General features: G+C 55.6%; 1 protein-coding gene across 5 annotated transcripts in view; it reads left to right on the forward strand.

Moving 5' to 3' along the window:
• The window catches only part of LOC119957890 (RAS guanyl-releasing protein 1-like), a 155186-nt gene extending 143934 nt beyond the window's left edge, over window positions 1-11252 (forward strand). For all 5 annotated transcript variants that reach the window (XM_038786071.1, XM_038786072.1, XM_038786075.1 and 2 more), the window contains exons 16-17: window positions 7703-8025; window positions 10190-11252. In XM_038786071.1, the coding sequence (XP_038641999.1) occupies window positions 7703-8025; window positions 10190-10402 (536 nt within the window). In that variant the 3' untranslated portion in view covers window positions 10403-11252. The remainder of the gene's footprint in view (window positions 1-7702; window positions 8026-10189) is intronic.
• Window positions 11253-14864: the final 3612 nt, after the last annotated feature.

Genomic DNA, 14864 nt, shown 5'->3' on the forward strand with positions numbered 1-14864 from the left:
TATTCTGCCCGACCTCATGTGAATGAGTTTCTGCAACCATTCTGCGAATGAGTCATTTAACCGCTGTTATCTACCAGTCATCAGGGTGAGTTGTGACACAGAAAGAGCAAGCAGCAGAACTATCGAATGCATCTCCAAGGCACTAATTGGTGGCTATCGGGGGACGATATGCAGGCCCTGACGCCATGGGGAAATGCAACCCTTTCACGTCCCCAATCCTGTCGGTTACTGGCACAGCCTAGAGGTAACATGTCCTCAGGCGGCTCTCCAGAGCCAATGAAGTCGCAGGGCGGACACACACATGCCTGTCCATCATCCATAGAATGGCTACTGGACAGAAGGAGGCCATTCGGCCCATCGGGTCTGCACCGACCCTCTGAAAGAGCTCCCTACCCGGGCAAACTCCGCCACCCTATCTCTGTAACCCCCACCTAGCCTGCGCATCTATGGACTGTGGGAGGGAACTCGGAGCACCCGGAGGAAACCCACGCAGACACGGGGAGGACGTGCAGACTCCACGCGGACAGTCGCCCGAGGCCAGAATCGAACCTGGGTCTCTGGCGCTGTGAGGCAGCAGTGCAAACCACCCTTTATATAACAGTTGGTTTATGAACATCTGTCATTCAATTTGATCATGCAATCTCAGAATCACTATTTATTCGTTCATGGGATGTGGGCGCCGCTGGGCAGGGCTAACATTTGTTGCCCATCCTTAATTGCCCTTGAACTGAGTGCCTCACCCGGGTCCTATTCCGAGGGGCAGTTAAGAGTCAACCACATCGCGGTGGAGTCTGGAGTCACGTGTAGGCCGGACCGGGTAAGGAAGGCCGATTTCCTTCCCTGAAGGAGACGTTAGTGAACCAGATGGGTTTCTATGACAGTCGATTATGGTTGTCACAGACGTTACTGAGACTAGCTTTCAATTCCAGCCTTTATTGATTGATTGTGAGGTAATGCATTGTGGAAGGTCTAATGCAGGTAGGGAATAGACAGTGAATAGTAGAACCCTCAAGAGTATTGAAAGTCAGAGAGATCTAGGTATACAGGTCCACAGGTCACTGAAAGGGGCAACACAGGTGGAGAAGGTAGTCAAGAAGGCATAAGGCATGCTTGCCTTCATTGGCCGGGGCATTGAGTACAAGAACTGGCAAGTCATGTTGCAGCTGTATAGAACCTTAGTTAGGCCACACTTGGAGTATAGTGTTCAATTCTGGTCGCCACACTACCAGAAGGATGTGGAGGCTTTAGAGAGGGTGCAGAAGTGATTTACCAGGATGTTGCCTGGTATGGAGGGCATTAGCTATGAGGAGCGGTTGAATAAACTCTATTTGTTCTCACTGGAACGACGAAGGTTGAGGGGCGACCTGATAGAGGTCTAAAACATTATGAGGAGCATAGACAGTGGATAGTCAGAGGCTTTTCCCCAGGGTAGAGGGGTCAATTACTGGGGGGGCATAGGTTTAAGGTGCGAGGGGCAAGGTTTAGAGGAGATGTACGAGGCAAGTTTTTTTACACAGAGGGAAGTGGGTGCCTGGAACTCGCTGCTGGAGGAGGTGGTGGAAGCAGGGACGATAGTGACATTTAAGGGGCATCTTGATAAATACATGAATAGGATGGGAATAGAGGGATATGGACCCAGGAAGTGTGGAAGATTGTAGTTTAGTCGGGCAGCATGGTCGGCACAGGCTTGGAGGGCCGAAGGGCCTGTTCCTGTGCTGTACTTTTCTTTGTTCTTTGAATTTAAATTCCATCGGAGATTTAGCCTAGACCCTTGGATCACTAATCCAGTGACATTACCACTACATCACCATCGCACATTATACCCACCTTCACCCCCAATCCCTTCACCCCCAAACCCAACAAATATCTCCTCAAAGAAGAGTCTTATTGGACTCAAAACGTTAACTCCAGATGATGCTGGACATTTTATGTTCCTGTTTCAAACATATATCGGTTCCCCTCTATCAAGCTGATCAGATATCAAACCCTTCGATAGTGTTGAACAAAGACAAGTGCTGTCGAATCTTTTTATGTTGCACTCACCAGGACTGATTCCCAAGAATGCCAATCGTAATGGGAGCAACAATTGCTACTGCGGGAGAAGAGAGTGCTGATTGGTCGGCAAGTGGACTCTGATGGGTAGAGTCATTGCCCTGGAGGATGCAGCAGGGAACGGTTAACTGCCAAGCTTTAGTTCAAATTCAAACCAGGCTCTGATTGGTCATTGGGGAATGAACCAGGGTAGCTCCGGACTGAATCCAAGGGGTGGTTTTGGGGTTTAGGAGGCAGGTGTGAGGCCCACACAGCTTGAAGGCCGAGCCAATAGGTGGAGCGATGGAAGTGGGCATGCGGAGGCTGAGGGAGGTGGGGGGGAGGTGGAGGCTGAGGGAGGTGGGGGGAGGCGGAGGCTGAGGGAGGTGGGAAGGAGGTGGAGGCTGAGGGAGGTGGGGGAGGCGGAGGGAGGTGGGGGGGAGGCAGAGGCTGAGGGAGGTGGGTAGGCGGAGGCTGAGAGAGGTGGGGGGGAGGCAGAGGCTGAGGGAGGTGGGGGGGAGGCGGAGGCTGAGGGAGGTGGGGGGGAGGCGGAGGCTGAGGGAGGCAGAGGCTGAGGGAGGTGGGGGAGGCGGAGGCTGAGGGAGGTGGGGGGGAGGAGGAGGCTGAGGGAGGTGGGGGGAGGAGGAGGCTGAGGGAGGTGGGGAGGAGGCGGAGGCTGAGGGAGGTGGGGGGAGGCGGAGGCTGAGGGAGGTGGGGGAGGCGGAGGCTGAGGGAGGTGGGGGGAGGCAGAGGCTGAGCGAGATGGGGGGAGGCGGAGGCTGAGGGAGGTGGGGGGAGGCGGACGCTGAGGGAGGTGGGGGGAGGCAGAGGCTGAGGGAGGTGGGGGGAGGCAGAGGCTGAGGGAGGTGGGGGAGAGGAGGAGGCTGAGGGAGGTGGTGGCTGAGGGAGGTGGGAGGGAGGCGGAGGCTGAGGGAGGTGGGGGGGAGGCAGAGGCTGAGGGAGGTGGGGGGGTGGCGGAGGCTGAGGGAGGTGGGGAGGCAGAGGCTGAGGGAGGTGGGGGGAGGCGGAGGCTGAGGGAGGTGGGGGGAGGCGGAGGCTGAGGGAGGTGGGAGGGATGCAGAGGCTGAAGGAGGTGGGGGGGAGGCGGAGGCTGAGGGAGGTGGGGGGAGGCAGAGGCTGAGGGAGGTGGGGGGAGGAGGAGGCTGAGGGAGGTGGGGGGAGGAGGCTGAGGGAGGTGGGAGGGAGGCGGAGGCTGAGGGAGGTGGGGGAGGCGGAGGCTGAGGGAGGCAGAGGCTGAGGGAGATGGGGGGAGGCGGAGGCTGAGGGAGGTGGGGGAGGCAGAGGCTGAGGGAGGTGGGGGGAGGAGGCTGAGGGAGGTGGGAGGGAGGCGGAGGCTGAGGGAGGTGGGGGGGAGGCGGAGGCTGAGGGAGGTGGGGGGAGGCGGAGGCTGAGGGAGGTGGGGGGAGGCGGAGGCTGAGGGAGGTGGGGGGGGAGGCGGAGACTGAGGGAGGTGGGGGGAGCGGAGGCTGAGGGAGGTGGGGGGGAGGCGGAGGCTGAGGGAGGTGGGGGGAGGCAGAGGCTGAGGGAGGTGAAGGGGTGGCGGAGGCTGAGGGAGGTGGAGGCTGAGGGAGGTGGGGGGGGGAGGCGGAGGCTGAGGGAGGTGGGGGGGAGGTGGAGGCTGAGGGAGGTGGGGGGAGGGAGGCAGAGGCTGAGGGAGGTGGGGGGAGGCAGAGGCTGAGGGAGGTGGGAGGGCGTGGCCTCGGCCTTGATGTGACTTGACACACAGTCAGGCGATAATGAGACCTCAGTGCAACACTCCCATTGTCAGTACCTGTAACTGATCTAGAGCAATGATGGGGCTTTTTGTAGAGTTTACAGCTTTGGGTTTGATGTGGTTTATTGTACTCTGCTCTCTTTTGTATTTTTAACTTTAACACCAGGCAACGGAGCTTTCATCTCTCTCTCTCTCTCTAATGATTATCTGAGCCCTGTTGGTTACAGATGGTTCCATCAGTCAGGTATTTCCTGTTGCTCCTGCACTGTTAATCTTGCCAACTCCCTCAATTTGCCGTCGCCTTCCGACCAGCGTGTATTTTTCTCTGTCTCCAGCCAAGATCTGCGATTTGCTGGGGTTGGGCGCCTTGTGACGGGCCCACTCTCGGCTGACGAACCCCAAAGCCCCAGTTCGTCCCTTGCCCTCGTGGTTTGCTTTCAGAGTGTGTTGACCTTTGTACCGCCGTTCGCACCTACTCTGGTCCGACACTTCGATCCTTTACGTCTGCCATTCCCATTCTCTTTGCCTTTTTGTTCCCTTGTCATTTAATTTCCCCCTTCCACACTCCCCCCCCCCCCCCCCCCCCCCCCCCCCCCAATAGTTGGGAGGGTTCCCGTCTCCGCCGCCCTTTCAGGCAGCCAGTTCCAGATTCCCGCTGGGTGTAAAGGATTTTCCTCAAATCCCCTCTGAACCTCCTGCCCCCTTACCTTAAATCTATGCCCCAAGGTTATTGACTCCTCTACTAAGGGGGAAAATTTCCTCTGATCTACCCAATCTATGTCCCTCATAGTTTTGTCCACCTCAAACAGGTCCCCCCCCCCCCAAACCCGACCTCCCCCCCCCCCCCCCCCCCCAAACCCGGCCTTCTCTGCTCCAAGGAAAACAACCCCGGCCTAACCAGCCTCTCTTCATAGCTGAAAGGCTCCAGCCCCGGGCAAGCATCCTGGTGAATCTCCTCCGCACCCTCTCCAGTACAATCACATCCTTCCTGTGGTGTTGCGAGCAGAACCGCACACAGTGCTCCAGCTGTGACCAAACCAGCTCCATCATGACCTCCCTGCTCTTGTATTGTGTGGCCTCGGCTAATGAAGGCAAGGCCAAAGATGGGCAGGTTGGGTGGATCGGTCTTGATCAATGCGGGAGGTTATGGGGACAGGAGTGGACCAAGGTCAGGCGTTCCTTCGGAGAGTCGGTGCAGACTCGATGGGCTGAATGGCCTCCTTCTGCACTGCAGGGATTCTATGAACCCGTAACGTCGCCTTATCTACCTGTCCTCCTGCCTTCAGGGATCTATGGAGCTGCACCCCCAAGGCCCCTCTGGTCCTCTCAGCCTCCTAGCATTCATTGTGTATTCCTTTGCCTTCTTACTCCTCCCATAATGCATCTCACACCTTTCAGGATTAAATTCCATTTGCCGTGATGCTCCCCATCCTGTGGCATGTATCGTTTGCCCAATATTGGCGCCCTTCCTCGATTGCGGACATCCCAAAGATTTGGACAGCGCAGATAAGTGGGGGGGTTCACTTTTTATTTTTACCTCCATGTTGTGTCCCCATCGTCTCGGCTGCTCTCTGCCCAAAGCCCATTCAGCAACACACAATCCTGTGAAATCCTGTCCAAGGCACTGGCCGTGATGAATTGCCCCTTAGTGTCCAGGAATGTGCAGGTTAGGTTATGGAGTTACGGGGATTGTGGGGGGGAGGGGGGGGTGGCCATGTGCAGAGCGCTCTTTCGAAGGGTCGGCGCATGCTCGATGGGCCAAAAGGCCTCCTCCTTCTGCAGCTGAGGGAGTCAATGGAACACAGTTGGTGGACTCCTTTGCCCTCTAGTGGCCAACCATGGCAGTGCGTCACCGATGGCCCCGCTCTGCACACCTAGAGCTCGAGAGCCAACACTTTATTGGCAGTGGGCCGAACGGATGCCTGTTCGGTTATCACGGGAAAAAGTTAAATAAATGACAGAATTTAAGTTAAAAAATCAAACAATATTAATAAGAAGGCAAATGGAATGGAAAACAAGTAGTGAAGCAAATTCGTAGAATTTACAGTGCAGAAGGAGGCCATTCGGCCCATCGAGTCTGCACCGGCTCTTGGAAAGAGCACCCGACCCAAGCCCACTCCACCCAACACTACGGGTAATTTTGGACACTAAGGGGCAGTTTATCACGGCCGATCCACCTAACCTGCACGTCTTTGGACGGTGGGAGGAAACCGGAGCACCCGGAGGAAACCCACGCAGACGCGGCGGAGAACGTGCAGACTCCGCACAGACAGCGACCCAAGCCGGGAATCGAACCCGGGACCCTGGAGCTGTGAAGCAACTGTGCTAACCACTGTGCTGCCCGATTGAAGGAAGGCAGCCTCTTCTTCTGGTTCGGCACATTTCAGCATTTGGGATTCAACACTCAGTTCAACAAATTTAGATCGTGACGTCTCTCCCCTCCATTTTGACCCCTTCCTTTTTTGCACCCCTCCCCCCCCTCTCTCTCTCTCTCTCTCACACCACCACCGGGCCTCACCCCCCCCCTCCCCCACTTGGGCCATCTGTCACTTGTTCTTCAGTTGTGCGATCACTAAGCTCTTCCGTTCATTCCGCTACCTTCCCTCCTCATAGTGCAGCGGTGCAGACTCGATGGGCCGAATGGCCTCCTTCTGCACTGTAAATTCTATGAATTTGCTTCACTTCTTGTTTTCCGTTCCATTTGCCTTCTTATTAATATTGTTTGATTCTTATGTTCTTATGGCCGGAAAGTGGAGCTGAGTCCACAAAAGATCAGCCATGATCTAATTGAATGGCGGAGCAGGCTCGAGGGGCCAGATGGCCGACTCCTGCTCCTAGTTCTTATGTTCTTATAGCGGCCACCATCAGCCCCTTCTCCAGCTCTCTGCGCCGCCCTTAAGGCTCCTTCTGTCTCATGACCTTCACATCTTTGTTGCAAACCCTCCCAGCTCCCACCAATCACTGACCCTCTAATCTGTTCCAGGTGCTCCACCCCCACTCCCCCCTCCCCCCCCCCCCCCCCCCCCCACCCCCCCACAGTTTAAACGGTATGCAATCCATCGCATGTCTCCCCCTGGCTGTGAAGAAAGGAAATCGAAGCGTGAACTCTCGTCCTCTCGCGCCTCAGATACTGTGAGAAGTCTTCCAACACCAGGTTAAAGTCCAACAGGTTTGTTTCAAACACTAGCTTTCGGAGCGCTGCCCCTTCCTCAGGTGAATGAGGAAGACCCCCCCCCCCTCATTCACCTGAGGAAGGAGCAGTGCTCCGAAAGCTAGTGTTTGAAACAAACATGTTGGGCCTTAACCTGGTGCTGTAAGACTTCTTACTGTGCTCAGCCCAGTCCAACGCCGGCCTCTCCACATCATGGCCTCAGAAACCGACAGACCTGCTCAGTTTGGCGTAAATGTTTACAAACTGTTAAAAGCCCCTTAAGGACCCTTCGATGGAGGCATTAATCCAAGCTTTGTCTTCACCCGTAAAATCCCTACAGTGCAGAAGGAGGCCATTCGGTCCATCGAGTGTGCACCGACCCTCGGAAAGAACACTCGACCAAGACCCACTCTTGGTGCGTGGCTGCCCCACAAACCCACCTGACCCGCACATCTTTAGACTGTGTGGGAGGAAACCGGAGCACCCGGAGGAAACCCACGCAGACACGGGGCGAACGTGCAGACTCCGCGCAGGCAGTCACCCGAGGCTGGAATCGAACCCGTGTCCCTGGCGCAGTGAGGCAGCCGTGCTAACCACTGCGCCGCCGTGAACTCCCACTCCTCGAATGACACGTGGAGGATGAATCCTTCACGGGAAGCATTTTGAAATGTCTGACGGGACAAGTTAGAAATTACTTCTGATTTCACAACGCATTTCAGGATTGGATGACTTATTATTTACAATTGCTCAATGATTTTGATATCATCTCCCCCCCCCCCCCCCAGGTAACGAAGACGACATATTCATGTACCCCCAGAGTGACAGCTCCGAGCACAGCGACGATGGTAAGGACCAAACAATCGTGGTGATGGGTCACTTGAACCAGAAGATTTCGGTGCGGGTCAAGCCTGCCGTGGCGACCAAGGGCACGCAGACCGAGGCAGCCACTCCGAACACGGGCGACGGGGCCCCCGCGGAGGCAAAACCCGAGGCGCAAAGTTCCAAATGCCGCCAGCCGCACCCCAACAGCTGGCAGAGGTGCTGCGAGGAGGGGACGGGCAGCCCGCATGGCGAACACCGGGTGGAGGGACTGCAACACGTCCAACAGGTGAGACACCAGCGGCGCATGGGCTGCGTCCCGCTGGAGCCCCATCACCACTCCGCGGAGACCTGGCACGGACAGCGGGCATGGGTGACTCCCCCAACCTTAGCCACGGTTCCCTGACTTGGGGGGGGGGGGGTCAATTGGACCCGAGGCGTCTTACTATTGAGGGGGGAACGACCCGAGTGAGTGACCTTGAACCGTTTCCCCTGCGTTCCTTTGTGATCTCCATCCCCGAAAGGCAAGTTTCCACATTCTAATCCCGCCTCCCAGGCCTTCTCAGTGCCTGGGGGGGGGTCCGGAGTATCCGGCCCGCTGTCTTTCGGATGCGACACGGGAGCCGGGGCATCCTGGGGGGTGGGGGGGGGGGGGGGGGGAGGGATGTCAAAGATGCCACGTCACTATTCCGCAGGCAGGAACGGGAGTTTTCTCCGGTCCCCCGGCAGCTATTCATCCCTCAATCCAGGTCACCGGGGGGGGTGGGGGAACAGATTCCCAGGTCATTCGTCACATTGCTGATTATGGGATCTTGCTGTGCGCCGACTGGCTGCCCCCCCCCACACACGCGTTACAACAGTCACCGCACTCCGCAAGCATTTAATCGGCCGGAAAGAGCTTTGGGTGCCCACTTGCTGTGAATGTGAATTAGGGGCAGCACGGTAGCATGGTGGTTAGCATAAATACTTCACAGCTCCAGGGTCCCAGGTTCGATTCCCGGCTGGGTCACTGTCTGTGCGGAGTCTGCACGTCCTCCCCGTGTGTGCGTGGGTTTCCTCCGGGTGCTCCGGTTTCCTCCCACAGTCCAAAGATGTGCGGGTTAGGTGGATTGGCCATGCTAAATTGCCCGTAGTGTCCTAAAAAGTAAGGTTAGGGGGAGGGGGGCGGGGGGGGGGGGGGGGGGGGTTGGGTTACGGGTATAGGGTGGATACGTGGGTTTGAGTAGGGTGATCATGGCTCGGCACAACATTGAGGGCCGAAGGGCCTGTTCTGTGCTGTACTGTTCTATGTTCTATGTCTTTATTTATTCTTCGGGGGGGGGAGGTGGGGGGGGGTGGCGCTGGGCCGGGCACAGCATTGTTCGCCCATCCCTAATTGCCCCTGGAGCTGAACGTCGCGCTCGGCCATTTCAGGGGGCGGTTAAGAATCAACCATGACTGTGGGTCACGTGTGGGCCAGACCGGGTCAGGACAGAGGATTTCCTTCCCGAAAGGGACATTAAGGAACCAGATGGGTTTTTAATAAGTCGCTGATCGTTGTCACTGTAAATTAGGGGGGGGTGGGGCAACGGTGTAGCAGGAACGTCACTGGCGTATGATCTGGAGGACACGGGTTCAAATCCCACCTCGGGAGCTGGTGGAATTCTAATTCTGTTCATTAAAACCTGGAGTGGTCCCCATGAAACTATCAATCGTCGTAAAACTGTCAAACAGCTCCCTTATCTGAGGAATGATAGACTGCCATTGGCGTCAGTCCAGGGAAGGTTCACGAGGTTGATCCCGGATCGGAGGAATTTTCCAACGAAGAGAGGTTGAGTGGGTTGGGCCTGTGCTCATTGTAGCCCCACGTAGACGAATGAGAGGCGACCTTATTGAGACATATCGGACTCTCAGGGGGTTTGACAGGGTCGATGCTGAGAGGTTGTTTCCCCCCTTGTGGGAGAGTCTAGGACCAGAGGGCAGAATCTCAGAGTGAGAGAGGTCGCCCCATTTCAGACAGAGATGAGGAGGAATTTCTTCTCTCAGAGGGGAGTGAATCTGTGGAATTCTTTACCGCAGAGGCTGGGGCGTTAAGTATGTTCGAGGCTGAGGTGGACAGATTTTTATTCAAGGAGAGAATCAAGGGGTAATGAGGATAAGGCGGGAGTTGAGGATTATCGATATCAGATCGGACATGACCTCATTGAATGGAGCAGACCTGAGGGGCTGAATGGCCAACATCTGCTCCTTCGTCTATCTGTTGTGGTGGGATTTGAATCCATATCTGTTACTAATCCAGTGACATTACCGCTAAACCAACATCACCCCATCCACCTCCAAGGCCCTTATAATTTCTAACAAAAGGCCCCCCTGTCGGGTTAAGCCTCACGTGATCTACCGCCAGTTTATTGGGCGTCTACATTCATGCCCTTTCTTTTTTCTTTCCTTCCCTCCCCCTCTCCTGGCCACCGCAGCAAAAGAGCCACCTTGCGGCAGAGAACGATAAGCTCCACAAGTTGAAGGCGAGTCTGGAAGAGGAGAACGCCCGGCTGCAGGACCGGGTCAGCGCCATGCAGGAGGAGCTGGAAGCCCTGAGAAGCAGGCCGGAGCCCCTCGGCCAACCCACGGTCACCCTCATCTTGGAACAGATGGACAACCTCCACGTGGAGCGAGACTCCAAAATCTGAACCGGCGGCGGCGGCCGCCCGCGAGAGCGAGGAACTCGAAAGAGAGCTGCGGAGGGAGCCCGTATTTAAGTTATGAAACTCGAGCACAATCGTCAGATTTCCCTTTTCTTTTCTTCCCTTCGTCGCACAAGAAGGCCGCTCCGCCTCGGAGGACGGGCTGAAGGGCCTGAGACGATAAGTCCTCCCGCCTCTTTCTCCGACGTTCACGGGAGAACCAGGTGGTTTCGAAGTTACACTAGGCCCGGCGGTGGCAGCAAGCACTTCCAGGTCGCGCCTCCGTTGGAACGCGGTGTTTCCTGTCAAACACCCCCCCACCCCCACAGACCTTTACTTCAGGAGAGTGCCTTCCATTTTTGAAGACTTGAGATTTTTGATTTCTTCCCCCGTTGTGTTTTGCGGACTTGTGGGGTCTGAGCACAAGTAACTCAGGTCGAACTGGAATCCCGTCGAGACTCATTCCTGGCTAAGTCGGGGGGAAAACACAGTGAGAAGTGTCAGAAAAATCATGGGTGACAGAGTCATCACATTAACTCTGCCTAGGTCTTGTGGTGAGTGCCAGGGTCTTAGCTGGGCGCCATGTAATTCAGCCAAAATTGAACAAAAGTCCTTAACACTGGGTCGGTTGCTCCAATTCCAATCGTTCTGCTGCTCGTCTACTAGTGGGTGTTGCCCAGAGAGGCTGGACCCTAAACCCTGCCCACGGCCCACTCTTTAACTTTTACTTCGTATGAAACTGTCCTCCATGCCCGAAGGTCACCGATTCCTTCTGGGATCTGAGCCAAGATGGCCGTCCTTCATGGGCCCGGGGGCTATCTCAGCCACACCTGGTTGTGCCCCCCCCCCCCCCCCCCCCCGCCACCCGCGTGCAGGGCGGCGATTTGGGGGTGCGGGCCGTCAGCCCTTCTGCCTGATCGAGGCCAGCTCCAGTCGATCCCGTCGCGCGATGCCCCGACGGAGGGGGTTGACCTCCCGACCTCAACCAGGTCAAGTGGAAGCAAATTGAAGACCGAATTAAGGCGGCCCTGGTCACCTGGTTACCAGCTAGCCCGCCTCAATCAGAAAGGTCAGAGGGCGACCAGACGGGTGGCGGTCCCCGTGTTCGACTCTGGCCCCGTCAGAGAGGTAACTCTCTGCCTCCGAGGCCCAGAAGTCCAACCCCACACTCTCTCCACAAACCCACACAAAAGAAAACAAGTCCCAAGTTTGGATTCGCTGGTGCATTGGCACCGGTCTCCGTGAAGGAGCTCAAATTCTGCCGTGCTACCGTTGGTTTGAAAGGCTGGACAGAAGCAAAGATAATGCGGGCAAGCACTTTGGAAAGACGCCATCGCTTACTCTGTGCCTTTACTCTCCGCACTTAACAGGTGTTTTAGTCAACTCAGGCCGCACGGGTAGCTCCTGAATCATGAGGTTTTGGTTTTAAGGTTTTTTTGGGGGGGATATGGGATGCAGGGATCGGCGGAAGGAGCAGCTTGAAATTGGTCACCTAGAACAAAGAACATTACAGCGCAGTGCAGGCCCTTCGGCCCTCGATGTTGGACCGACCTGCTCTCAGGTCTGCCACCTTCAGGGGTCAGCTGGCCGGAATAACGTTGGGGGTGTCTCTGGGCCTTGCCCCATTGCGCTCGCCACCCTCGTGAGAAAGAGTCTATCGCCCGGGGGGGGGGGGGGGGGTGAAGAGAGGTTAGGCCCCTCGGATGGATATTTTCAGCCCTTTGAGAGATCTTGGTCAAATCCACCCAAAGCCCGAGACCAGCAAAACCGACTTGATGGTTGGCCGAAATGCTGGAAATACGCAGCAGGTTGAGTAGCAACCTCAGAGAGAGAGAGAAACAGTTAACGTTTCGAGTCCAATATGTCTTCTTCAGGACTAAAGAGAGGGAGACGGAAACGTCTGTTTGAGAGGGGATAGGGAGGCAAGGTAAGGGCCTGGGGAGAGAGATTTGACAATGATGTCATGGGCAAAGGGAGTGTTAAAGACTAAAGGAGGTGCTGATGGTGGCATGGATTGAGATTTCCATCATTCGCAGTGTTCCGCTTTGATATTATTGATCGTTGACCTCTTTGCTACCGGTGCCAACTCGCTGCCACCTTGGCCACATTCAGTGCCAGGTCCATAGTAAATCACCAAGACATTCACTGTGACCAGGTACCACGTAGGCACCATTCTCACTTGCTGGAGACATTGGACCCTCCTCCTCTTTGCAAACAAGAGGGGAAATCCACTCCCAAGGGCGTTTCCTTCTGTTCGCTCTCCTCCCAGCCTGTTGGGACCCACTCCGTCCATGTTGACTCCTCTGTCATTCTGCCAGCAGCACTCTCGTGCCAACACCTCGCCCACATCCCAGGGTGCCATGAATGGGAAATCACAAAATTCCAAATCATAGAATCCCTACAGTGCAGACGGAGGTCAATCGGCCCTTTGAGTGTGCACCGACCCTCTGAAAGAGCACCCTACCTAGGCCCAATCCCCCTCCTTGTACCCGTTACCCCACTTAAGCTGCACATCCCTGTACACTAAGGGGCAATTTTAGCACGGCCAATCCACCTCGCCTGCACAAGTTTGGACTGTGGGAGGAAACCGGAGCACCCGGAGGAAACCCACGCAGACACGGGGAGGAAAGCAAACTCCACACAGTCACCCGAGGCCGGAATTGAACCCTGGTCGCTGGCGCGGTGAGGCATCAGTGTTGATCACTGGGCCACCGAGCTGCTCTTAGGCTGGGGACAGGTAGAGTTTTTGGATAGGAGGCGGCCCAGATCTACTCAGGGTTCCGAAGCACCTCTCCGTCCCGAGGTGTTCGTTAAAACTTTAGGTCGTGGTTCGGAAGATTCAGAACAGATGTCGGACTGTTTAAGCTGAGGAAGGATTTACAGAGCATCTTGAAGAGAAAGAGGGAGGTTCAGAGTTTGTAGACCCGCGTGTAGCTGAAGATCCGGCCGCCAAAGGTCCAACATTAGGGGGCAGGGAGAATTCGACCACGCCGTTCGCTGCCGGCGGGATTCTCCACTCCCCCCGCCCCACCCCGGTCAATGGGATTTCCCATTGAAGCCGCCCCATACCAGAGCCCAGCCACAGCGAACGGTTGTAGAAACCCACCCGCCTCTGTCCGTCAGCGCGATTGGCCGATGGCGCGCACACACACCCTACCACACCGGCGTTGTGCACTGCAGACTTGCTGTTGTCCGCGCATTAGCAGGAATCCCGCCCGTTGCCCGCCGCTCCTAATTTAAGCTCCTGTGGAGCGCCTAGGGGTATGCTGGATGCTATGTAAATGCAAGGTGTTGTTGGCTTGCAAGGACAGTGAGTGTGAATTACTCTTTCCTGTGAATTGCTCTCCTGCCGCAACATTCCCCTTGACGGTACAGAAATCGAAAGGCTACGATTTGGGTTATGGCAACATTTGATTTTGGGTCAAAATGCTCCTTTGCTCCAGGGTGAAAGGAATCAGCATTATATATATTTAGACTGTTGTCAATGTAAATATGTACAGAATGTATTTAAAAATTGTAATGACTGCCCCAACGTCACAGACACTGTTGACATGTCAAATCCCAATAAATTCTAAACTATGGAATGCCTCTTGGGTGTCTGGCCTCTGGGAGCTGCTCAAGAAAGAAGCTCGACAGCTGTTCAGCGGCTTAATTGGTACTCAACAGCCCAGAAATGCTCAGATATGAGAGCACAAAAGCAGAGGTATGTGGTGTGCATACACGTGTGAGAGAGGGTGCAGTGTGTGCCTGTACATGTGTGTGAGTGGGTGTGCACGTGTACGTGAGAGAGAGAGTGCGCATGAGTGAGTGTGTACATGTGTGAGAGAGGATGGGTGTGTGTGTACATGTGTGACAGAGGGTGTGTGAGAGTGAGTGTGTGCATAAATGTGTTAGAGAGAGGGCAGCACGGTGGCGCAGTGGGTTAGCCCTGCTGCTTCATGGCGTTGAGGTCCCAGGTTCGATCCCGGCTCTGGGTCACTGTCCGTGTGGAGTTTGCACATTCTCCCCGTGTTTGCGTGGGTTTCGTCCCCACAACCCAAAGATGTGCAGGGTAGGTGGATTGGCCACGCCAAATTGCCCTTTAATTGGAAAAAATGAATTGGGTACTCTAAATTTGTTATTTTTTAAAAATGTGTTAAGAGAGGGCGCATGTGAGCGTGTGCATACATGTGTGTGAGAGAGGGCATGTGTGTACATGTATGTGTGAGTGAGTGTGTGTACGTGTGAGAGAGGGTGCACGTGAGTGTGTGCGTATGTGAGAGAGAGGGTGGGTGTGTACGTGTGAGAGGGTATGTGTGATTGAACGCACGTGTGAGAAATGATGTGCATACGTGTGAGAGTGGGTGTGCTTATATGTGTACATGTGAGAGAGGGTGTGAGAGTATATGTGTGAGAGGGTGTGCATGTGTGTGTATATGTGCGAGTGTGTGTACATGTGTGAGAGAGAGCATATGTGACTGTGCATAAA

This window comes from Scyliorhinus canicula, chromosome 27, assembly GCF_902713615.1.
Source record: "Scyliorhinus canicula chromosome 27, sScyCan1.1, whole genome shotgun sequence".
NCBI lineage: Eukaryota > Metazoa > Chordata > Chondrichthyes > Carcharhiniformes > Scyliorhinidae > Scyliorhinus > Scyliorhinus canicula.